The 25,015-nt window shown below is 48.7% G+C and overlaps 2 protein-coding genes across 2 annotated transcripts in view; both read right to left on the reverse strand.

The window, feature by feature from the left end:
* Window positions 1-305: 305 nt before the first annotated feature.
* Window positions 306-929, reverse strand: LOC126251432 (uncharacterized). The gene has a single exon (XM_049951853.1). The coding sequence runs from the start codon at window positions 927-929 to the stop codon at window positions 306-308; it is 624 nt and encodes a 207-aa protein (XP_049807810.1).
* A 1,434-nt stretch (window positions 930-2,363) lies between these two features.
* Window positions 2,364-25,015, reverse strand: part of LOC126251433 (collagen alpha-1(I) chain-like) — a 143,442-nt gene continuing 120,790 nt past the window's right edge. Inside the window, exons 2-3 of the mRNA XM_049951854.1 lie at window positions 4,951-6,445; window positions 2,364-4,829 (exon numbers count right to left, since the gene is read on the reverse strand). Coding sequence (XP_049807811.1) covers window positions 2,364-4,829; window positions 4,951-6,445 — 3,961 coding nt within the window. The remainder of the gene's footprint in view (window positions 4,830-4,950; window positions 6,446-25,015) is intronic.

Genomic DNA, 25,015 nt, shown 5'->3' on the forward strand with positions numbered 1-25,015 from the left:
GCGCTGTCGGCCAGGCCCATCACGTGCGGTCGTGAGGCAGCGCTGTCGGCCAGGCCCATCACGTGCGGTCGTGAGGCAGCGCTGTCGGCCAAGCCCATCAAGTACGGTCGTGAGGCAGTGCTGTCGGCCAGGCCCATCAGGTGCGGTCGTGAGGCAGTGCTGTCGGCCAGGCCCATCAGGTGCGGTCGTGAGGCAGTGCTGTCGGCCAGGCCCATCAGGTGTGGTCGTGAGGCAGTGCTGTCGGCCAGGCCCATCAGGTGCGGTCGTGAGGCAGTGCTGTCGGCCAGGCCCATCAGGTGCGGTCGTTAGGCAGTGCTGTCGGCCAGGCCCATCAGGTGCGGTCGTGAGGCAGTGCTGTCGGCCAGGCCCATCAGGTGCGGTCCTGAGGCAGTGCTGTCGGCCAGGCCCATCAGGTGCGGTCGTGAGGCAGTGCTGTCGGCCAGGCCCATCAGGTGCGGTCGTGAGGCAGTGCTGTCGGCCAGGGCCATCAGGTGCGGTCGTGAGGCAATGCTGTCGGCCAGGCCCATCAGGTGCGGTCGTGAGGCAGTGCTGTCGGCCAGGCCCATCAGGTGCGGTCGTGAGGCAGTGCTGTCGGCCAGGCCAATCAGTTGCAGTGGTGAGGGAGTGCAGTCCGCCAGGCCCTTCAGGTGAGGTCGTGAGGCAGTGCAGGCCGCCAGGCCCTTCAGGTGAGGTCGTGAGGCAGTGCAGTCCGCCAGGCACTTCAGGTGCGGTCGTGAGGCAGTGCAGACCGACAGGCCCTTCAGGTGCGGTCGTGAGGCAGTGCAGTCCGCCAGGCCCTTCAGGTGCGGTCGGGACGCAGTGCCTTCCGCCAGGCCCTTCAGGTGCGGTCGTGACGCAGTGCAGTCTGCCAGGCCCTTCAGGTGTGGTCGTGACGCAGTGCAGTCACCAGGCCCTTCAGGTGCGGTCATGAGGCAGTGCAGTCCGCCAGGCCCTTCAGGTGCGGTCGTGAGGCAGTGCAGTCCGCCAGGCCCTTCAGGTGCGGTCGTGAGGCAGTGCAGTCCGCCAGGCCCTTCAGGTGCGGTCGTGAGGCAGTGCAGTCCGACAGGCCCTTCAGGTGCGGTCGTGAGGCAGTGCAGTCTGCCATGCCCTTCAGGTGCAGTCGTGAGTCAGTGCCGTCCGCCAGGCCCTTTAGATGCGGTCGTGAGGCATTGTAGTCCGCCAGGCCCTTCAGGTGCGGTCGTGAGGCAGTGCAGTCCGCCAGGCCCTTCAGGTTCGGTCGTGGGGCAGTGCAGTCCACCTGGCCATTAGGTGCGGTCGTTGTGCAGTTTAGTCTGCCAGGCAAATCAAGCTAGGTCGTGAGGCAGATCAGTCCGCCGTGCCCATCACGTGCGGTCGTGAGGCAGTGCTGTCGGCCAGGCCCATCAGGTGCGGTCGTGAGGCAGTGCTGTCGGCCAGGCCCATCAGGTGCGGTCGTGAGGCAGTGCTGTCGGCCAGGCCCATCAGGTGCGATCGTGAGGCAGTGCTGGCGGCCTGGCCCAACAGGTGCAGTCTTGAAGCAGTGCTGATGGACAGGCTAAAGGTGCGTTCGTGTGGCAGTGCAGTCCACCAGGCCATTAGGTGCAGTCGTGAGGCAGTGCAGTCTGCCCGGCCCATCGGGTGCGGTCGTGAGGCAGTCTGCCCGGCCCATCGGGTGCGGTCGTGAGGCAGTGCAGTCCGGTAGGCCCATCAGGTGCGGTAGTGAGGCAGTGCAGTCCACCAGTCCCATCAGGTGCGGTCGTGAGGCAGATCAGTCCGCCAAGCCGATCAGGAACTGCCGTGAGGCAGTGCAGTTCGCCAGGCCCATCAGTTGCGGTCGTGAGGCAGTGCAGTCTGTCAGGACCATCATGTGTGGTCGTGAGGCAGTAGGAATTGCCATTCCCATCAGGTGCAGTCGGCAGGGCCCATCAGGTGCATTCGTGAGGCAGTGTGGTCGTCCATGCCCATGAGGTGAGGTCATAATGAAGTGCGGTGGACAAGCACATCAGGAGCGGTCGTGAGGCTGTCCTGTCGGCCAGGCCAATCAGGTGCGGTCGTGAGGCAGTGCTGTCAGCCAGGCCCATAAGGTGCAGTCGTGAAGCACGGCTGTCAGCCAGGCCCATCAGGTGCAGTCGTGAGGTAGGGCTGTCGGCCAGGCCCATCAGTTGTGGTCGTGTGGCGGGGCTGTCGACCAGGCTCATCAGGAGCGGTCGTGAGGCAGTGCTGTCCGCTAGGCCCATCCGGTGGGTCGTACGGCAGTGTGTCAGCCAGGCCCATATGGTTATGTTGTGAGGCCATGCTGTCAGCCCAGTCCATCAGGTTCCGTAGACTTGTCCCTTCAGGTGCAATAGACCAGGCACATCAGGTGTTGTTGTGTGGACGAGTTGTCACCCATCAGGTGCAGTCGTCATACAGAGTGGTCTTCTTTTCCCATCATATGCGTTCGTGAGGCTAAGCGACCGGTCAGTCCCAGTCATTGCGGTCGGCCAGGACCACAGGGCCAGGCGGCGAGGCAGTGCGGTCGGCCAGGCCCACAGGGCGAGGCGGCGAGGCGGCGAGGCAGTGCGGTCGGCCAGGCCCACAGGGCGAGGCGGTGAGGCAGTGCGGTCGGCCAGGCCCACAGGGTGAGGCGGCGAGGCAGTGCGGTCGGCCAGGCCCACAGGGCGAGGCGGCGCGGCAGTGCGGTCGGCCAGGACCACAGGGCGAGGCGGCGAGGCAGTGCGGTCGGCCAGGCCCACAGGGTGAGGCGGCGAGGCAGTGCGGTCGGCCAGGCCCACAGGGCCAGGCGGCGAGGCAGTGCGGTCGGCCAGGCCCACAGGGACAGGCGGCGAGGCAGTGCGGTCGGCCAGGACCACAGGGCGAGGCGGCGAGGCAGTGCGGTCGGCCAGGCCCACAGGGTGAGGCGGCGAGGCAGTGCGGTCGGCCAGGCCCACAGGGCGAGGCGGCGAGGCAGTGCGGTCGGCCAGGCCCACAGGGCCAGGCGGCGAGGCAGTGCGGTCGGCCAGGACCACAGGGCGAGGCGGCGAGGCAGTGCGGTCGGCCAGGCCCACAGGGCGAGGCGGTGAGGCAGTGCGGTCGGCCAGGCCCACAGGGTGAGGCGGCGAGGCAGTGCGGTCGGCCAGGCCCACAGGGCGAGGCGGCGAGGCAGTGCGGTCGGCCAGGACCACAGGGCGAGGCAGCGCGGCAGTGCGGTCGGCCAGGACCACAGGGCGAGGCGGCGAGGCAGTGCGGTCGGCCAGGCCCACAGGGTGAGGCGGCGAGGCAGTGCGGTCGGCCAGGCCCACAGGGCCAGGCGGCGAGGCAGTGCGGTCGGCCAGGCCCACAGGGACAGGCGGCGAGGCAGTGCGGTCGGCCAGGACCACAGGGCGAGGCGGCGAGGCAGTGCGGTCGGCCAGGCCCACAGGGTGAGGCGGCGAGGCAGTGCGGTCGGCCAGGCCCACAGGGCGAGGCGGCGAGGCAGTGCGGTCGGCCAGGCCCACAGGGCCAGGCGGCGAGGCAGTGCGGTCGGCCAGGACCACAGGGCGAGGCGGCGAGGCAGTGCGGTCGGCCAGGCCCACAGGGCGAGGCGGTGAGGCAGTGCGGTCGGCCAGGCCCACAGGGTGAGGCGGCGAGGCAGTGCGGTCGGCCAGGCCCACAGGGCGAGGCGGCGAGGCAGTGCGGTCGGCCAGGACCACAGGGCGAGGCGGCGAGGCAGTGCGGTCGGCCAGGCCCACAGGGCCAGGCGGCGAGGCAGTGCGGTCGGCCAGGCCCACAGGGTGAGGCGGCGAGGCAGTGCGGTCGGCCAGGCCCACAGGGTGAGGCGGCGAGGCAGTGCGGTCGGCCAGGACCACAGGGCGAGGCGGCGAGGCAGTGCGGTCGGCCAGGCCCACAGGGCGAGGCGGCGAGGCAGTGCGGTCGGCCAGGCCCACAGGGTGAGGCGGCGAGGCAGTGCGGTCGGCCAGGCCCACAGGGCCAGGCGGCGAGGCAGTGCGGTCGGCCAGGCCCACAGGGTGAGGCGGCGAGGCAGTGCGGTCGGCCAGGCCCACAGGGTGAGGCGGCGAGGCAGTGCGGTCGGCCAGGCCCACAGGGCCAGGCGGCGAGGCAGTGCGGTCGGCCAGGACCACAGGGCGAGGCGGCGAGGCAGTGCGGTCGGCCAGGCCCACAGGGCGAGGCGGCGAGGCAGTGCGGTCGGCCAGGCCCACAGGGTGAGGCGGCGAGGCAGTGCGGTCGGCCAGGCCCACAGGGTGAGGCGGCGAGGCAGTGCGGTCGGCCAGGCCCACAGGGCCAGGCGGCGAGGCAGTGCGGTCGGCCAGGCCCACAGGGTGAGGCGGCGAGGCAGTGCGGTCGGCCAGGCCCACAGGGCGAGGCGGCGAGGCAGTGCGGTCGGCCAGGCCCACAGGGCGAGGCGGCGAGGCAGTGCGGTCGGCCAGGCCCACAGGGCCAGGCGGCGAGGCAGTGCGGTCGGCCAGGACCACAGGGCGAGGCGGCGAGGCAGTGCGGTCGGCCAGGACCACAGGGCGAGGCGGCGAGGCAGTGCGGTCGGCCAGGCCCACAGGGCCAGGCGGCGAGGCAGTGCGGTCGGCCAGGCCCACAGGGTGAGGCGGCGAGGCAGTGCGGTCGGCCAGGCCCACAGGGCGAGGCGGCGAGGCAGTGCGGTCGGCCAGGCCCACAGGGTGAGGCGGCGAGGCAGTGCGGTCGGCCAGGCCCACAGGGTGAGGCGGCGAGGCAGTGCGGTCGGCCAGGCCCACAGGGCGAGGCGGCGAGGCAGTGCGGTCGGCCAGGCCCACAGGGCCAGGCGGCGAGGCAGTGCGGTCGGCCAGGACCACAGGGTGAGGCGGCGAGGCAGTGCGGTCGGCCAGGACCACAGGGCGAGGCTGCGAGGCAGTGCGGTCGGCCAGGACCACAGGGCGAGGCGGCGAGGCAATGCGGTCGGCCAGGCCCACAGGGCGAGGCGGTGAGGCAGTGCGGTCGGCCAGGCCCACAGGGTGAGGCGGCGAGGCAGTGCGGTCGGCCAGGCCCACAGGGCGAGGCGGCGAGGCAGTGCGGTCGGCCAGGACCACAGGGCAAGGCGGCGAGGCAGTGCGGTCGGCCAGGCCCACAGGGCCAGGCGGCGAGGCAGTGCGGTCGGCCAGGCCCACAGGGTGAGGCGGCGAGGCAGTGCGGTCGGCCAGGCCCACAGGGCCAGGCGGCGAGGCAGTGCGGTCGGCCAGGCCCACAGGGTGAGGCGGCGAGGCAGTGCGGTCGGCCAGGCCCACAGGGTGAGGCGGCGATGCAGTGCGGTCGGCCAGGCCCACAGGGCCAGGCGGCGAGGCAGTTCGGTCGGCCAGGACCACAGGGCGAGGCGGCAAGGCAGTGCGGTCGGCCAGGCCCACAGGGCGAGGCGGCGAGGCAGTGCGGTCGGCCAGGCCCACAGGGCGAGGCGGCGAGGCAGTGCGGTCGGCCAGGCCCACAGGGCGAGGCGGCGAGGCAGTGCGGTCGGCCAGGCCCACAGGGCGAGGCGGCGAGGCAGTGCGGTCGGCCAGGCCCACAGGGCGAGACGGCGAGGCAGTGCGGTCGGCCAGGACCACAGGGCGAGGCGGCGAGGCAGTGCGGTCGGCCAGGCCCACAGGGCCAGGCGGCGAGGCAGTGCGGTCGGCCAGGCCCACAGGGTGAGGCGGCGAGGCAGTGCGGTCGGCCAGGCCCACAGTGTGAGGCGGCGAGGCAGTGCGGTCGGCCAGGCCCACAGGGTGAGGCGGCGAGGCAGTGCGGTCGGCCAGGCCCACAGGGTGAGGCGGCGAGGCAGTGCGGTCGGCCAGGCCCAAAGGGCCAGGCGGCGAGGCAGTGCGGTCGGCCAGGCCCACAGGGCCAGGCGGCGAGGCAGTGCGGTCGGCCAGGCCCACAGGGCGAGGCGGCGAGGCAGTGCGGTCGGCCAGGCCCACAGGGTGAGGCGGCGAGGCAGTGCGGTCGGCCAGGCCCACAGGGTGAGGCGGCGAGGCAGTGCGGTCGGCCAGGCCCACAGGGTGAGGCGGCGAGGCAGTGCGGTCGGCCAGGCCCACAGGGCCAGGCGGCGAGGCAGTGCGGTCGGCCAGGACCACAGGGCGAGGCGGCGAGGCAGTGCGGTCGGCCAGGCCCACAGGGCGAGGCGGTGAGGCAGTGCGGTCGGCCAGGCCCACAGGGTGAGGCGGCGAGGCAGTGCGGTCGGCCAGGCCCACAGGGCGAGGCGGCGAGGCAGTGCGGTCGGCCAGGCCCACAGGGCGAGGCGGTGAGGCAGTGCGGTCGGCCAGGCCCACAGGGTGAGGCGGCGAGGCAGTGCGGTCGGCCAGGCCCACAGGGCGAGGCGGCGAGGCAGTGCGGTCGGCCAGGCCCACAGGGCGAGGCGGCGAGGCAGTGCGGTCGGCCAGGCCCACAGGGTGCGGCGGTCAAGCAGTGCAGTCGGCCAGGCGCATGAGGCGAAGCGGCGAGGCAGTGTGGTTGGCCAGGCCCATCAGGTGCAGTGGCGAGGCACTGCGGTCTGCCAGGCCCATCAGTTGCGGCGAACAGTCAGCCAGGTACATCAGCTGCGGCAGTGAGGGTGTGCAGTTGGTTAGGCCCATCAGATGCAGAGGTATGATGGAACAGGCAGGCAGTGAACTTTGCCCACCAGTTGTGCAGACAGTTGGAGCAGATGGTACGTCAGATGCAGTGGCAGGATTTTTAATGGCACCTGTAAAAGGTATTTAAATACTGATGCCTTTAATGATGTCACTGAAGATGTACACTTGTGATGTGAGACTCCTGTCAGAGAAACTACAGAAAAATAAGTAGTTTAAAGAATAATAATATCCTCGCTAGAGCACTGAAGTACAGTAGATGATAATTGTCATGTTTATGATAAGATAGATGTGATAATAACGGTATTTTTTGTGTATGTAGTGTGATACTTACTAGTGTAAATGTAGTGAGGAGTATGGATCACTAGAGTAAGATGAATTTGTAGTAAGAAAATTAATAATATGGATTAGGAGAAGTGTAACATGAAGTGGTGGTGTTTAGAAAACCATCTTTGTAGTTATTTCTTTTGCAGATGCACTGCTTCAGTCAACAAGGTTGTATGGAAAGAATTTGATGAAGTGTCTGACAAACAACTACATAGAAGCAACTATGTTGTTTGTTGACATATAACACCTACGTAACTTGAATAATATATATTATTTATGGTAGTGTAAATAAATGATAGAACGAAATTATAACTCACTGAACAGGTAATAAAACTTATATTGCTGCTTGCACATACTGTTTTCAAAAGTAATGTAATGGTTAAATTATTTATGCAGTTAAGACACAAGTACCCAATCTCAAAAAGCAATTAATTGCTGATCACTTCCAACAAACGAATATAATGTTTAATATTCCAACAAGAAGAACAACAAGAATGTGTTTCTTAGTAACACAGTAAAGTTCAGGAATAGCTCCCATTACCATATTCCTTCAATGATGAGAATTAATTTGGACCTGGCCATTGGTGGGGAGGCTTGCGTGCTTCAGCGATACAGCTAGCCGTACCGTAGACGCAACCACAACGGAGGGGTATCTGTTGAGAGGCCAGACAAACGCATGGTTTCTGAAGAGGAGCAGCAGCCTTTTCTGTAGTTGCAGGGGCAACAGTCCAAGATTGACTGATCTGGCCTTGTAACACTAACCAAAACAGCATTGCCGTGCTGGTACTGCGAACGGTTGAAAGCAAGGGGAAACTACAGCCGTAATTTTTCCCAAGGGCATGCAGCTTTACTGTATGATTAAATGATGATGGCGTCCTCTTGGGTAAAATATTCTGAGGGTGAAATAGTCCCCTATTTGCATCTCCGGGCGGGGACTACTCAAGAGGATGTTGTTGTCAGGAGAAAGAAAACTGGTGTTCTACAGATTGGAACGTGGAATGTCAGATCCCTTAATCGGGCAGGTAGGTTAGAAAATTTCAAAAGGGAAATGGATAGGTTAAAGTTAGATATAGTGGGAATTAGTGAAGTTCGGTGGCAGGAGGAACAAGAATTCTGGTCAGGTGACTACAGCTTTATAAACACAAAATCAAATAGGGGTAATGCAGGTGTAGGTTTAATAATGAATAGGAAAATAGGAATGCGGGTAAGCTACTACAAACAGCATAGTGAACGCATTATTGTGGCCAAGATAGATACGAAGCCCACACCTACTACAGTAGTACAAGTTTATATGCCAACTAGCTCTGCAGATGACGAAGAAATTGAAGAAATGTATGATGAAATAAAAGAAATTATTCAGATGGTGAAGGGTGACGAAAATTTAATAGTCATGGGCGACTGGAGTTCGGTAATAGGAAAAGGGAGAGAAGGAAACATAGTAGGTGAATATGGATTGGGGCTAAGAAATGAAAGAGGAAGCCGCCTGGTAGAATTTTGCACAGAGCACAACTTAATCATAGCTAACACTTGGTTCAAGAATCACAAAAGAAGGTTGTATACATGGAAGAGGCCTGGAGACATGTTTCAGATAGATTATATAATGGTAAGACAGAGATTTAGGAACCAGGTTTTAAATTGTAAGACATTTCCAGGGGCAGATGTGGACTCTGACCACAATCTATTGGTTATGAGCTGTAGATTAAAACTGAAGAAACTGCAAATAGGTGGGAACTTAAGGAGATGGGACCTGGATAAACTGAAAGACCCAGAGGTTGTAGAGAGTTTCAGGGAGAGCATAAGGGAACAATTGACAGAAATGGGGGAAAGAAATACAGTAGAAGAAGAATGGGTAGCTTTGAGGGATTAAGTAGTGAAGGCAGCAGAGGATCAAGTAGGTAAAAAGACGAGGTCTAGTAGAAATCCTTGGGTAACAGAAGAAATATTGAATTTAATAGATGAAAGGAGAAAATATAAAAAATGCAGTAAATGAAGCAGGCAAAAAGGAATAGAAATGTCTCAAAAATGAGATCGACAGGATGTGCAAAATGGCTCAGCAGGGATGGCTAGAGTACAAATGTAAGGATATAGAGACTTATCTCATTAGGGGCAAGATAGATACTGCCTACAGGAAAATTAAAGACACCTTTGGAGATAAGAGAACCACTTGTATGAATATCAAGAGCTCAGATGGAAACCCAGTTCTAAGCAAAGAGGGGAAAGCAGAAAGATGGAAGGAGTATATAGAGGGTCTATACAAGGGCAATGTACTTGAGGACATTATTATGGAAATGGAAGAGGATGTAGATGAAGATGAAATGGGAGATACGATACTGCGTAAAGAGTTTGACAGAGCACTGAAAGACCTGAGTTGAAACAAGTCCCCGGAGTAGACAACATACGATTGGAACTAGTGACGGTCTTGGGAGAGCCTGTCCTGACAAAACTCTACCATCTGGTGAGCAAGATGTATGAAACAGGCAAAATACCCTCAGACTTCAAGAAGAATATAATAATTCCAGTCCCAAATAAAGCAGGTGCTGACATATGTGAAAATTACCAAACAATCAGTTTAATAAGTCACAGCTGCTAAATACTAACGTGAATTCTTTACAGATGAATGGAAAAACTAGTAGCAGCCAACATTGGAGAAGATCTGTTTGAATTCCGTAGAAATGTTGGAACATGTGAGGCAATACTGACCCTACGACATATCTTAGAAGCTAGATTAAGGAAAGGCAAACCTACGTTTCTAGCATTTGTAGACTTAGAGAAAGCTTTTGACAATGTTGACTGGAATACTCTCTTTCAAATTCTGAAGGTGGCAGGGGTAAAATACTGGGAGTGAAAGGCTATTTACAATTTGTACAGAAACCAGATGGCAGTTAAAAGAGTCGAGGGACATGAAAGGGAAGTAGTGGTTGGGAAGGGAGTGGGACAGGGTTGTAGTCTCTCCCGATGTTATTCAATCTGTATATTGAGCAAGCAGTGAAGGAAACAAAATAAAAATTCGGAGTAGGTATTAAAATCCATGGAGAAGAAATAAAAACTTTGAGGTTTGCTGATTACATTGTAATTCTGTCAGAGACAGCAAAGGACTTGGAAGAGCAGTTGAATGGCATGGATAGTGTCTTGAAAGGAGGATATAAGATGAACAACAACAAAAGCAAAATGAGGATAATGGAATGTAGTCGAATTAAGTCAAGTGATGCTGAGGGAATTAGATTAGGAAATGAGACAAAGTAGTTTTGCTATTTGGGGAGCAAAATAACTGATGATGGTCGAAGTAGAGATGATATAAAATGTAGACTGGCAATGGGAAGCAAAGCGTTTCTGAAGAAGAGAAATTTGTTAACATCGAGTATAGATTTAAGTGTCAGGAAGACATTTCTTAAAGTATATGTATGGAGTGTAGCCATGTATGGAAGTGAAACATGGATGATAAATAGTTTGGACAAGAAGAGAATAGAAGCTTTTGAAATGTGGTACTGCAGAAGAATGCTGAAGATTAGATGGGTAGATGACATAACTAATGAGGAGGTATTGAACAGAATTCGGGAGAAGAGGTGTTTGTGGCACAACTTGACTAGAAGAATGGATCAGGTGGTAGGACATGTTCTGAGGCACCAAGGGGTCACCAATTGTGTATTGGAGGGCAGCGTCGAGGGTAAAAATTCTAGAGGGAGACCAAGAGATGAATACACTAAGCAGATTCAGAAGGATGTAGGTTGCAGTAGGTACTGGGAGATGAAGAAGCTTGCACAGGATAGAGTAGCATGGAGAGCTGCATCAAACCAGTCTCAGGACTGAAGACCACAACAACAACAACAACAACAACAACAACATTATTCCAAATATTCAGTGCTTCTGAATAATCCCCAATCCTGCTGTCATTATGAACACAGTTTAGATTTAAATTTAAGGAAGAGTTCAGGTAGAGAATTTTCATCATTGCAAAACACTGATATAAGATGAGCTGAAGATACTGTACTAGAGATTTCGCAGTTGTAGTGCAGTATTTAGGCGATTCCCACTGAAAACTTTATTTTCTGTTCTAATTAAACCAAAATTATGGAACTTGTACACAGATAATTAATTCACAGTTTACATGTACAAAATAGTTACATAAACCTTTTTACTTTGCTAACTATGCATTTATTACATAAACCAAATCATTGCCTGAATATATAACCCCTCAATTTCCACAAATTTCAACCTAGTTATTTTACAAACAAATACATAGTTACACAAAATATCTTTATGTCAGTTTCAAAATATGTCTTTCCTAAAAAATAATCTTCAGACTGCCATCATCTGTAACACTTGCAACATCTATCTATTGAGTCTCCAGTCATTTTGTCAGTATATGTTATTATATAGTAACATTGGTACCTAGAGAGTACACAATTTAGATGCTGATGCAAGTTTGTGTTCTAACAGATCAATTTAGGCTAAAAGGACATAAAATCCCATCCACTACGATTTTTGGCACAACTGAATATTCCAGCGTCATTTTTCTGGCCAACAAAATGTCTTATGATGTATCTGTTTTAACATAAACAGTGTTTACCTACTTACAATTGGTGGATGTGTTTTGAGAATCAGTGCAACATTAAATATTTATGGGAACTGTAATAATGAACAGTGTTCAACTTCCTGTTTCTATAGAAAGTAAATTATGAGGTGACTTATGTTAAGTGTTGTCACTGAAACTGTCACTGGATGGGTGGTCCAGCCTGGTTCTTTTCATCTACAAATGCACTGAAGTGACAAATAAACTGATACACCTGCCTAATACCATTTAGGGCCCCACGCAAGCATGCAGAAATACCACAACACAACATGGCATGGACTCAATGTCTGAAGTAGTGCTGGAGGGAACTGACACCATGGATCCTGCAGTGCTGTCCATAAATTTATAAAAGGATGAGGGTTTTGAGACACTTGTGAACAGCATGTAGCAAGGCATCCCAGATATGCTCTATAATGTTCATGTCTGAGGAGTTTGGCAGCCAGCGGAAGTGTTTAAACTCAAGAGAGCATCATGTTGTCCAGCTGGAATTGCCCAATTCCATAAAAACACACAATGTACATGAGTGGACGCAGGTAATCAGACAGGATGCTTACGTATGTATCACCTGTCAGACCATATTTGGACATATCAGGGGTCCCAAATCACTACAACATCACCCACCACACACCATTAAAGAGTGCCCACCAGCTTGAAGAGTCCCCTTGTGACATGCATGGTCAATAGATTCATGGGGTTATATGCATACCCGTACATGTCCATCTGTTTCATGCTTGATACAATTTGAACTGAGACTTGTCTGACCAGGCATGATGTCTCCAGTCATCAACAGTCCAATGTCAGTGTTGACAACCCCAGGCATTGTGTAAGGCTTTGTGCTGCGCAGTCATCAAGGGTACACGAGTGGGCCTTTGGCTCCAAAAGCCCATACTGATGATGTTTTGTTGAATGGTTCACACACTGACAGCATTGAAATCTGCAGCAATTTGTGGAAGGGGCACATTTCTATCATGTTGAAATGTTCTCTTCAGACGTCATTAGTTCTGTTCTTGCATAATCTTTTTCCAGCCACAGAAAAGTCGGAGAACTGATGTTTTACCAGATTCTTAATATTCACAGTACACTCAGAAATGGCTGTATGGGAAAATCTCACTTCATTGCTACCTTGGAGATGCTGTGTCCCATCACTTGTGCACCAACTATAACACCACTTTCAGACTCACTCAAATCTTGATAATGTGCCATTGTAGTAGCAGTAACTGATCTAGAAACTGTGCCAGACACTTCTTGTCTTACATAGGCATTGCCAACTGCAGCACCATAATCTCCTGTTTATGTATCTCCGTATTTGAATACACATTCCTAAACCAATTTCTTTGGCATTTCAGTGTAGAAGTGTTAGGTGACTAGTCATCATCCAAACTGTCAATTTAAAGTTAATGAAAGTGTGGCCAACTGAAACTAAAAGACAATTGTGTTGCACCTGTTATTGTGTAACATTCAGAATTGTAAAGATTTCAGTAAAACGTTTTGGGGGCGCGAGAATTTCTTAAAATTGCTTTACTGATATTCTACCTGCCTCCATCGACATTAGAACTGAAAACAAACCAGACCTTCCTTTCACTACGCTAGCTGACAACCCAGGCAAACAGCCATCTATTATTACCCCAGACATGAATAAGCCGGCAATTTCGCAATAAAAATGGCAAAATGATCTGCAGTTTCTGTTGCATAGAGCTTTCTGGGCTCAAAAACATGAATTTTCTTCCTTTATGTCACCGCTTATGTGACAATCATTCGGGATGTTTATCGAAATAACAAAATACTGTTAGTAGAGGGTAAATTTAGTAGGATAATTCTGCACCACCTCAGGAAATAAACGGCTACATAGCTGCCAAACATATTCTACACTGTTTCGAATTCTCCACTAGACTCACCACAGCCGGAAAACGTTCATTAGCCTAAGTGTTTCTTAAGCTAGATAGCAATGGGAATGTTCGTACTTCTAAAACGCGGTGGCGTTAATACGGGAATGTGAATTACCACGTGTATAGGCAAATGGATTCTATTTGCATTCCTGTAAACGTGATCTGGATCGAAAGCGTAGCTACGATTAATATGCTGCTGTATCGACTGCAACTAGAACATTTCGAATAAAGAGTAGAGGGATGTTATTTATGCGGCCCTCATCTTCAATAGCTGTCGTAGCTGTTTCGTTGTTAGGATTTCGTCACCTAAACCGGAAAAAACGGAACCCTACAAGTCTCAGTTGCTTGACCGTCTATCGGTCTACTCAACCTTTAAAACCCGTTTACCTCCAGAACAGGTGGACATAATAAGCGGAAATGTATCTCACTTCTTGCGGTAACCGGTCCCTTGCTAGTGTAAAAAAGTGAGCTTCTATGTCAACGCAATCTAAAGATACGTCCGTTTATGTAAAGAAAATTTACGCGAAAGGTCAAAAAATGGCTTATGTCATCAGCCCCTAGACCTACTTAAACCTAGCTAGCCTAAGGAGATCACAGACATCTATGCCTGAGGTAGGATTCCAACCTGCGACTGAAGTAGCCGTGCGGTTCGTGACTGAAGCGCCTGGAACCGCTCGGCCACAGCACCCAGCGGAACCCTATTCACCTCATGTATAATGATAATATATACTGTCTAGTGAGGATAAACTGTATTCGCCAGCAACTCAGATCGTTTGATCACGGAACTTTTACGAAGCTACATTCAAACTTTGTTCGAAGTCGTCTGCAATATCCATTTATAAACACCCCAGGAACGTCGTATGCGATATCCACTTCTGAAGACGCTGGCAGATACTGCAGTACCATAACAAGTAGGTAAGAACTTATTGTTATTGGTCCATGCATCATACTTTATTTCAATATCAATTTAACGCGCCTAGGCGTTCGTATATGACTGAAACTAATGAAAAAAAATTAAATAAACAGCAAACAACTTCGATGTTCAAATCAAATGAAAGTCACATGTCGCAATTACAACATAATTTCGTTGTTACATCTACATGACTACATCAACAAGATTTCTTTGCAATCCAGACTTACATGCCAGGCAGAAGGTTCGGACTATTTCTTTACCGTCCCACCCATTAACAGTGTGCGGGAAAAAGGACCACTTAAATCTTTTCTTGAGAGCCTTGAATTACATTTTTACTATGGTTTCTTCCTGTGTAAATTCCCGAGGAAATAATGTTTTGGCATTCAGAACAGATGTTGGTGATTGAAATTTCGTGAAAAGATCTCGCAGCAACGTAAAACGCTTTTGTTTTCATGAATGTTACCCCAACTCGATTATCAAATCTAGGACCATCTCTCCCCTATTTCGTGACATTACAAATCGTGCTACCATTCCTTGGACGTTTTTGCATGCACAGTCAATCATGTCTGTCAAGGACATTATAGCAGTGGACGGACAAACGTAGTGTAGGCAGTGTTTTCAGTTGGCCTGTTGAGTATTCTTAGTGTGCGGCCAATAAAATGCAGTCATTCGTATGCCTTCCCCACAAAAGTATGTTGTCGATCGTTCCAGTTTGAGTTTTACTGGGTACTGAGATGAACTGACAGTGCTTCGACCTGTGTTTTGTCATGTAACCGAAAGTTAACTATTGTTATTGGACGCAGCTTTCGTGTTTAATGTATTCCTCATTCAACAGAGTACACTCCTCCTACACCACATATAACTGTTTCAAAGTATTAAATTGTTACTGATGTTACCAAGTTGCAGTGGTCATCTAAACTTGTCGTTTTGAAACAAAGGAAAATATTACAGCGAAATGTAGCAACTAAGAAGCGGAGTATCCAAATACCCAAACACTTCCGGTTTAAGTAGTTGCAGTAGGTCTACTACACAGTAACGTAAATTAGGAGCAAAGTCCATTAGTAGATCGTTATCAGGAAAATCAGCCCTCATAATGCAAAGTGTCACAACAAGAAAGAAAGTTTCCAAACATGTCAATGAGTAGTCGAGGAAAGTGGACGCATTCTGTCTACTGAATCCCAACGCACGCCACTTACGAGGGGACACGCCAAGTGTCATACCCCAATCTTGCTGAAACTTCGCTCAGTGAAAGAGGGGTCAAAATAAGCGACCACGTGTCTCGGCTTATCTGCTTACACTCTACCACTTCTGAGAATACGACGGTCAAAGTTTACAATGCGCTGTTGCTATAGTGTAGATACCTCTTAGCGGGTAAGGATTCAAATGAAGCGGTGGCTCTGCGGCTACCATAGCGACTTCGGAACTTTGCGCTGTGAGTTCGAAACCCGGTTTTTCCTTTTTCCTCCCCCCCCCCCCCCCCCCCCCCCCCCACCACCACTCTCTGAATTATCTACAAATGTTTATTCCAATTTATGTTGAAACACTGTTGTCATTATTCGTCAGTTAATTTACTGTGTAAAGAAATAAGATAAAAAGGGAACATATAGTACGTATTGGGCGATCACTCTGCTGTAGAAATAATTCAGAAACAAAGATCGCTTAAATACTGTTTACTGGATAACCGGTTTCAAAACACTGAAGGTGCCATCATCGGATCTGAATGTAGATTAACATTTATAAACCATTTGGATAGAACGATACATGAGGCAGACCAGATGATTTTAGATCAGCTTGTCTCATTCGTTTATTATTTTTTTAATTCATTAATTACGCATAAAATTAATTGGCGAATAATGACAACATTATTTCAACATAAATTAGAAAAAAACATTAGTAGATAATTCTGATAGAGAGGCAGGAAAAAATAATAATTAAAAAAACCAATATGGTCTCGAATACGGGAATCAAAGTTAAGAAGGAACGACGGTAGCCACTTTTTTTTTTTTTTTTTTTTTCATTTTGTTCCTCGTTGATCGTTGTGTTAGGTCGTTGCGGACGTCGCAAGACATCCTGTTCAAGTTCGTTTGTTGATCCTTCCACTCAGTTTTTTATTACATAGGCCAAACGGCTCTGTGACCGAACACGCTGAGCTACCGTGCCGGCATCTACACTATAGCAAGAGTGCATTGATAACTTTGACCGTCGTTTTCTCGGAAACGGTCGAGTGTCTGCAGATAAGTCGAAACACATGTTTGCTTATTCTGTCCTCTCCTTCACTGAGCAAAGTTTACAGACAATCCGCCTATGACACCTGGCGATTTCCCCTCGTTAGTCGAGTCGCTTCTTATGCCTGGCGAGAATTCTGTATGCCTCAGAGTAAACTGCGCCACTTGGAAACACGGCGAGCGAGGATAAACACGTTTTACTTCTTATAAGGCAACCTTCTACAGCTAAAATTCACGAAGTGTTCTTCAGGTTACCTCATATATTTCAGAAATGTTTCTTGCTTTAGGCCTGCCACATATGCAAAACGTAAACATTTCATTTCATGTAATATTTATCAGGATAAGACATGCAAGAGTGGACCAGTCGCTTCTGAGAAAAATTACAGATTCTAAGTTGCTCCACTATGTAATGACACGGGTACGGGCTTGCGACCTCTCGTTTATGCCATCGATTTCCATGTTACACATACTTGGCCACTGCGTTGTGGCTGCCGTCGTGGAGGAGGCAGTCTGTTTCCTACTAGCGCTGTTTCCGCAGCAGATATTAACCGCGACGAATCATTCAGTCAACGCTAAATGGCCCATGTGGCTGAGGAAGACAAGGGCACTATAATAGCACTCCATGCAGAGGGATCTTCAAATGGTTATATAGCAAGAACTATGGGTCTTCCCAAGTCGACGGTAGCCAGGTGGTTCAAATGGCTCTGAGCACTATTGGACTCAACGTCTGTGGTCATAAGACCCCTAGAACTTAGAACTACTTAAACCTAACTAACCTAAGGACATCACACACATCCATGCCCGAGACAGGATTCGAACCTGCAACCGTAGCAGTCGCACGGTTCCTGACTGAGCGCCTAGAACCGCTAGACCACCGAGGCCGGCCTAGCCAGGTGGATCAGGCGAAAGGAAGAGAGTGGTAACATGAATGGGAGGCCTCATGGCCGTCGCCGCTAAACAGCAGCAGCTCAGGATCAGCAAATACGCCGTTTCAGTGAGAACCACCCATTTGTCAACGCATGACAAATTCAGTAGACTTTGGGTCTCAATGTTAGCAGTAAGACCGTCACTCATCGTCTAAGGGAAGGTGGACTGAGAGCAAGAAGCGCTGCTGTGAAAGAGACATTGACTGTTTCCCACAGAGAAGCTCGCCTTGCTTTTGCTGCTGAAAATGTCGACAAACCTCTCCAGTTTTGGTGGCGAGTGATTTTCACGGACGAAAAAGTTTTCTCTACAGCATCAACTGGAAAAGTACTTGTTTACCGGCCTAAAGGTGCTAGGTATAATTGAAAATATATTACAGTTGCCGAAGGAGTTGCAGGGAGTCGGTAACGGCATGGGCATAGATATCGGCCGAAGGGTGTGGGCTCCTGTGGGAAGTGGAAGGAAGATTCGATGCGCGCAATTACATATCAGTTCTGGAGAACGTGATGTTGCCTTCTGTGACAGCAAGATTTGGCGATGATCAGATCATGTTCCAACAAGATCGTTCGCCTATTCATATGGCACGTTTGGTTAAGAGGTGGTTCGACGACCATAGTAATATTACTGTAATGGAATGGCCACCTAAAGGAGCTGACATGAATCCCATTGAGAATAATTGGGCAGAAATGGTCAGAGTAATACAAGAAAAGGGGCAGTCATCGTCGACTCGCCGACAGCTTTCCGATGTGATTCATGACCCTTGGAATGAGTTACTTGAATCTCCTAGTTATGTGGCTCGAGTTGTGGGCTCAATGCCCAATAGACTTCGAGCTGTTGTGGAAGCCGAAAGAGGCTATACGCGATACTAAGCAGCATCAGCGGAGGTGTTTTTTTTTTTTTTTTTTTTCAGCCCTTCACCAATCAGCTGCAACAGCTGTTTCAAGTTTTTTCTTTATTTACAGACGTATATTTTATATAATTTCAAGGAAACGCAGTAAGTGGAATGTGGACAAACAAATTACTTCACAGCAAGATATGTAATATTTAATTTGACAAGAGAAGAAATACACACCTTACATATTCATGCAGTCTCTAAAAAATACATGAGACACGCGTATATGCAAGAAGGGTACAAAACAATTCAGCACAAATGAAAAATATTGAGGAGAAGCTCGCCGATGAAGGCGTAATTGGAGAACAAAGGTTGGGCTAGAAGGAGAGGTAAGGAGGCCCGAAAGAGCAGAGAAAAATCAAATACCCAATAGACTTTCAGTCGTCGTCGCAGCAGAGGACGGTTGGAATATGTGATTCGGAGCAACAGTAGAAGAATAGTTTTATTTACTGATTTTTGAGGCTTTATTTTGTGACGGCTAAACAGTGCTGCATCATGAGACCCACTATTTGTCCACATGTGGCTAAACGTCAGAGGTGTAAAAAATTGAGAGGTGCTGAAGTTCTCTGGAAGAGTAACGTGTTATAGACAAGAAGGTGATTTTTAGTTCATTTCATTTTAACCATTCACACTATGCTTTGACATTCTAATCTTTGATTTCATTTTATTATCATGTATCTTTTCTTCAGTGAAAGTCAATGGTAGTAAGTTTCAAGATATGAAGAATAACTGGAAGTTTTTAATTTGTGGACTAGCGTATTTAACAGTTAATATTTTCAACAAATCTGTAGTTATAGGACATATTAAGAAGCAAGTCAAAAATGGCATTGTGGAAAGATCAGGTTGGTCTCTAACGACGGTCAAATAACAAATACGAAAACTATGGGTAACAACTATTGTTGATGGTGAGGAGCCATAATCGATATGCCACTATTCTGTAACTGTTTTTCTGAAGTTAATCGTCAATCCTAGGGCTGAAACCGATACTCTGTTTTACGTAAAGAATATAACCTCCAAAATTTATTTAACAGTGCAGAATATTAAATCATAGTTTATAGATCAGGAACCTAATCCAACTGCCTTTAATTTTATTCTCACGGATGACATTGAGACGGTAAATAACAAGAGAAATAACAAAACTCTCAGAATCAATATAAAGAATTCAAGTGTCCAGTGGATTCAAAAGTTTGCTATAATAGCGAATAATTGCTTTTACTGACTCCTTCATGCTTACATTTTCTGTCAGACAATTTTTCCACAAATTGTCAAATTGGAAGTCCGTGAGCCAGTTACATAAATTACGATGACAACAAACGTTTTTCAAGTAAACTGATCACAGGAGGCATCCAACACATTTATTGTGTGTTACATGCACAGTATGTAAACTGGCAACGCCACCAACACACAATACCCCTAATAAGGGAACATTCCCATCGCAACCCCCTCAGATTTAGTTATAAGTTGGCACAGTGGATAGGCCTTGAAAAACTGAACACAGATCAATCGAGAAAACAGGAAGAAGTTGTGTGGAACTATGAAAAAATTAGCAAAATATACAAACTGAGTAGTCCATGCGCAAGATGCAACAAGGACAGAGGGAGCTCAGGAGCGCCGTGATCCCGTGGTTAGCGTGAGCAGTTGCGGAACGAGAGGTCCTTGGTTCAAGTCTTCCCTCGAGTGAAAAGTTGAATTTTTTCTTTTCAGACAATTATTATCTCTCCGTCCGTCCGTCCGATGCGAGGTAACTGCGCCGTAGTATGATGACGCTACACCGAAACAAACATCGAAACACATGACATCAGTCGGCTACAGTGCACGGAAGAGAGAGTATTCCTGCTAACGAAGCTCCCTGGCTGGCAGTTGATTGTTCGCTACTTTGGAAAAGAGTGCATTAAATACGTGAGATGCATTCCGTGGGCAATATGAATCCAGCAAATAGAGCTCACGACTCAATAACAATGTCAATGAATATTTTCCGAACTGTAAGGCATCGGAAAGTTCCTTAAGGGATCGAACGATTGTCTAACATTTGTATCATTATCTCCTACATTTGTTGATAAACAGTACGTGTGGTGATGATTGTCTGAAAATAAAAATTGATACGACTCACTCGAGGGAAGACTTGAACCAAGGACCTTTCACTCCTCAGCTGCTCACGCTAACCACGTGACCACCGCGATCCCGAATTCACACTCTCCCTCCGCATGGACTACTCAGTTTGTGTATTTTTTTTTTTTTTTCCGTAGTTCCACACAACTTCTTCCTGTTTTCTCGGTTGACCTGTGTTCAGTTTTTCAAGGCCTATCCACTGCGCCAACTAATAATTCAATCTGAGGAGAGTGTGATGGGGAGGTTCCCTTGTTAGCTATGAAACAACTGTAGCAAAACGGAGCATCCTCGTCTTCAATACGAATCATGAAGCAAATATAATTTAAAGGACGCCCGCCACAGAGACTAAGTCCGAGTCTATTCACTTAACGTAGCCAATAGAACTGACCGGCCATCTGCACAATCTGGCATCACTGTAAGATGCGGAAGTGTTAGGAGGAAGTGTTGTCTACTTCCGAGATGTTCTCGGATTGTGTGAGCCCGTGGTCTAGTGCTAGCCGGCACGGTAGCTCAGCATGTTTGGTCAGAGAGCCGGTTGGCCTCTTTAATAAAAAAAAAACTGAGTGGAAGGATCAACCACCGAACTTGAGCAGGATGTCTTGCGACGTCCGCAACGACCAAACACAACGATCAATAATGAACACAAAAAAAAGTGGTAATCGTCATGCATTCTAAGCTTATGGTCGCCTGTTCGAGACCAACTACTTTTTTTTACCACATTTCGGTCTAAAGTTATGAGTCTGATTGAGCATCGAAGATAATTCGCTTAACAATCTATCCACCAGCAATAACAAGTATTCCAGAAACAACTCCGCAGGACAGCTCGTGGCTGCGCCGCGATCATAACAGTTTACGCTCGAGGGTTTCCTCGCGCTGCAGCGGCTACCGGCCACCGGCCAGACGCCACCCGCCGTCTGAAATCCGGCGCCGCCCATGTGAACGCGGCGCCAAGCTGTCAGTGTATGTATCAACTATCATTTTCGAATTTGAAGTTCTAGTTATCATCTTGCAGCTAAGCATTCGATTTTGCATACTTGAAAATCATGAACTACAGTTAAGCATTGTAAAATTGAGTTGCAAGTGGAAAAAGGTGTAACACCTGAAACACAACGTTTACTTTTAATATAACAGAGGAGTGAATGCAGAGGAGGCAGCTAGAAAGATTTGAACTGTGTTTGGAGCGAGTGCTTTTGGGAAAAATACGTCAGAAAAAGATATTCGTGTTTCATCAAAGATCATTCTGGCATGAATGATTTTCCACATTAAGGAAGTCCCGACTACTGATATATGTGATCGATTACCATTTAACCATCATGCGACATTTGCATTCAACAGTCAAAGTTGAGAAGTCTGGTGTGGGAGTACTGCATGCTCTAATTCGAAACAACAAAAATCAACGGAGTGACTATTATTGAACGTCATCAGGTCACTCATCGAGCATTCCTATGCAGTACTGTTACTGGTGACATGTTATGATGCCTTTATCGTTAACTTCCTAAGAAGAAATGAAAGGCTGAGCCCCACCAAAAGACGTAAACTCGAGGAAAGAGTAGTGTGAACATGATATTTTACATCTGATAAATCCAAAAGTGTGTTTTGGGCTACGAATGCTGCCCCCAGGGCGTGTGCAACACAGCTGGAATTTGTTGTCAACAACTGAGACACATTTCGGTCGCAGTGTAAGAAAATCGAGCAACAATACTACATCACCTGTGCTACTGCATGATACCCCACTATGTTGATTTGAGAAACAAAACTGTCCAGGAGATTGATAGGAAAGTCGTCTCTCAGGCACTTGTTTTGATAGGGAAGTCCTCTCTCAAGCACTTGTCCCTCTCGCCATATATTTGTAAAATTTTACCTTTCCCACTCTTGATCGCTCAACCGTCAAGGGAATTCATTTCTAGGCGAAAATACTCTTAAAACTACTCTGGTTTAATGACATCGTTAGAACCAGTAGGTTTCTACAGGCGTAGAATTTGTAAACAACTTCAGCATTGTCAGATTGTTTTCGATATTGTGAAAGAAAATTCTGCTGCTGATTAATTTCTCTTTGATAATTACTGTTGCGTTTAGTAAACTAATGGAAAATGCAATTAAAATATTCACTGTACTAATGCAAATTAAATTCAGCTTACTAGAGAAACATCACGACGGCAGTCTATCTTAATAAAGCATTAAGTGTCTGTGAGACGATTGAGCCTATTTTAACACGAATTAGTAGGATATTACAGACTTCTGACTTCGAAAAGATCTGTATTCATTTCATTTCCTGTACCATTCGTAAGTATTATGAAAATGTGACATTTTATAGATAAAATTATGTATTCACAACAACAAAAAATATGTCGGCAGAAAACAAAAGTGGCATTATGAATTTGGCAGTACCGTAAGGTTTTCGCTCTGACACTAAGAGTTACTGAAAGTAGCAAGACGAATTTTGCTCGAGCGTTGTCTTACAATTCCCTTATTGAGTTTTTATCAGCCTGCTTGTAGCTGTGCTACAAAAGAATTAAAAATCTGGCTTTCAGCGAGTCTCGAAAGGTGAATGAAACCAGCTTGCACCTATTAGCTAAGCATGTTACCTGGGAACTGGTTTTCTCCTAAAGTGTGAAGACATACTTTTGTGGTTGAATTGTTGGTAAATGTCAGTCAGACGTGTGCCGTTGGTCTAAGCGTTTCGGTGTGTTGAATTTGTACCAAAGATTTTTCTACAGGTTTTTTCTGTCCCAAATAGAGAGTTGAAGTCTCCCATTACTATATTCACGTCATTCTGGTGAATTTTGATCATAGTATTTTGGAGAGTGTTCCAGAATTTTTCCCCATTTTCGGAGTTTTTCTTATTTTCTATGTTGGTGGGGACTCGTGCATTAATGAGTGCATATTTTTTACTGGTGTTCTGAATGTGCATAGTCATAAGTCGCTTGTTGATGGGCCGGCCGCCGTGACCGAGCGGTTCTAGGCGCTTCAGTCCGGAACCGCGCGACTGCTATGGTCGAAGGTTCAAATCCAGCCTCTGGCATGGATGTGTGTGATGTCCTTAGGTTAGTTAGGTTTAAGTAGTTCTAAGTTCTAGGGGACTGATGACTTCCGCTGTGCTCAGAGCCATTTGAACCTTTTGATTGTTGATGGGTGTGATTTCTTTGACAGAGTTGATGGTAGATCTGTGTTCGAGAAATGCAATGACGAAGATTGGTATGCCTTTCGCTACCTTTTGTTGTATTTTGCTCTTGAAGATGCAATGGTTTCCCTAATGCAAGGTTTCATTGTCAGTTAGTCGTGGTTCTTGAGGAGCAAGGATGAGAATTTTTTATCGGTCGATTTCCTTTGTGAGATTATTTTGTTTTCGTGTTTGGATCAATGTGTCGATGTTTACTTTTAAATACATGTCTTTGCTTGTATGGAAATTTACCAGAGATCTTTGATATTCTCTGCCGTGCTAACCCGGACTCCACAGAATCCGAAAATCCAACTGCCACCTGTCGACAGCCGGGTTCTGTACCGCCTGGGGTAAAGTTGACTTTGCTTCCATAGTTCATGTTTGCTTGTGTTTCACTGGTTTGGCTTCGGTGATAGCAGGACCGGACAGGACCAGAGGGTGTTGAACCTTTGAAAGTAAATATTTACAGCCAAGCTCATTGAGCTAACAGACGGTGACCAGAGTAGCGGTGATTTTCACTCAGACGAGTCTTTATTTTGGGTTCAACGGATTTAGTAGCCGTTCAGGATTGTGTTAGCATTTGGTTCACCCCTAGTATTTGATTTCCTCGGTACCATCCATATGGGGGAGGGTTTCCACTATCCAGCACACGCGATTATTATTATTATTTGTTTACTTTCTCAGACGTTAAGTCTGGTTAAAAATGGAAAGTGACGCGGACCTTGATCAAGCGTCAATTCCTTTTAACTGTATGGTATATGTTATATTGCATTTAGGAACATTCGGGTAATTGAACATGTATCAATAATTACGGATTTCTGTAATTGTATATATAAGTTTGGATGTAGCTGTATTGCATTGATGTACTGGTGGATATTGTGTGGTATGACTCCTGTAATTGATAGTATATTTGGTATAATGTCAACTTTATCCTGATGCCACATGTCCTTGACTTCCTCAGACAGTTGGATGTATTTTTCAATTTTTTCTCCGGTTTTCTTTTGTATATTTGTTGTATTGGGTACGGATATTTCGATTAGTTGTGTTAATTTCTTCTTTTTATTGGTGAGTATGATGTCAGGTTTGTTATGTGGTGTTGTTTTATCTGTTATAATGGTTCTGTTCCAGTATAATTCGTATTCATCATTCTCCAGTTTATTTTGTGGTGCATACTTGTATGTGGGAACGTGTTGTTTTATAAGTTTATGTTGTAAGGCAAGCTGTTGATGTATTATTTTTGCTACATTGTCATGTCTTCTGGGGTATTCTGTATTTGCTAGTATTGTACATCCACTTGTGATGTGATCTACTGTTTCTATTTGTTGTTTGCGAAGTCTGCAATTATCTGTTGTGGTATTGGGATCTTTAATAATATGCTTGCTGTAATATCTGGTGTTTATTGTTTGATCCTGTATTGCAATCATGAATCCTTCTGTCTCTTTGTATATATTGCCTTTTCTTAGCCATGTGTTGGATGCGTCTTGA

The sequence above is a fragment of the Schistocerca nitens genome, chromosome 4 (assembly GCF_023898315.1).
Source record: "Schistocerca nitens isolate TAMUIC-IGC-003100 chromosome 4, iqSchNite1.1, whole genome shotgun sequence".
Taxonomy (NCBI): domain Eukaryota; kingdom Metazoa; phylum Arthropoda; class Insecta; order Orthoptera; family Acrididae; genus Schistocerca; species Schistocerca nitens.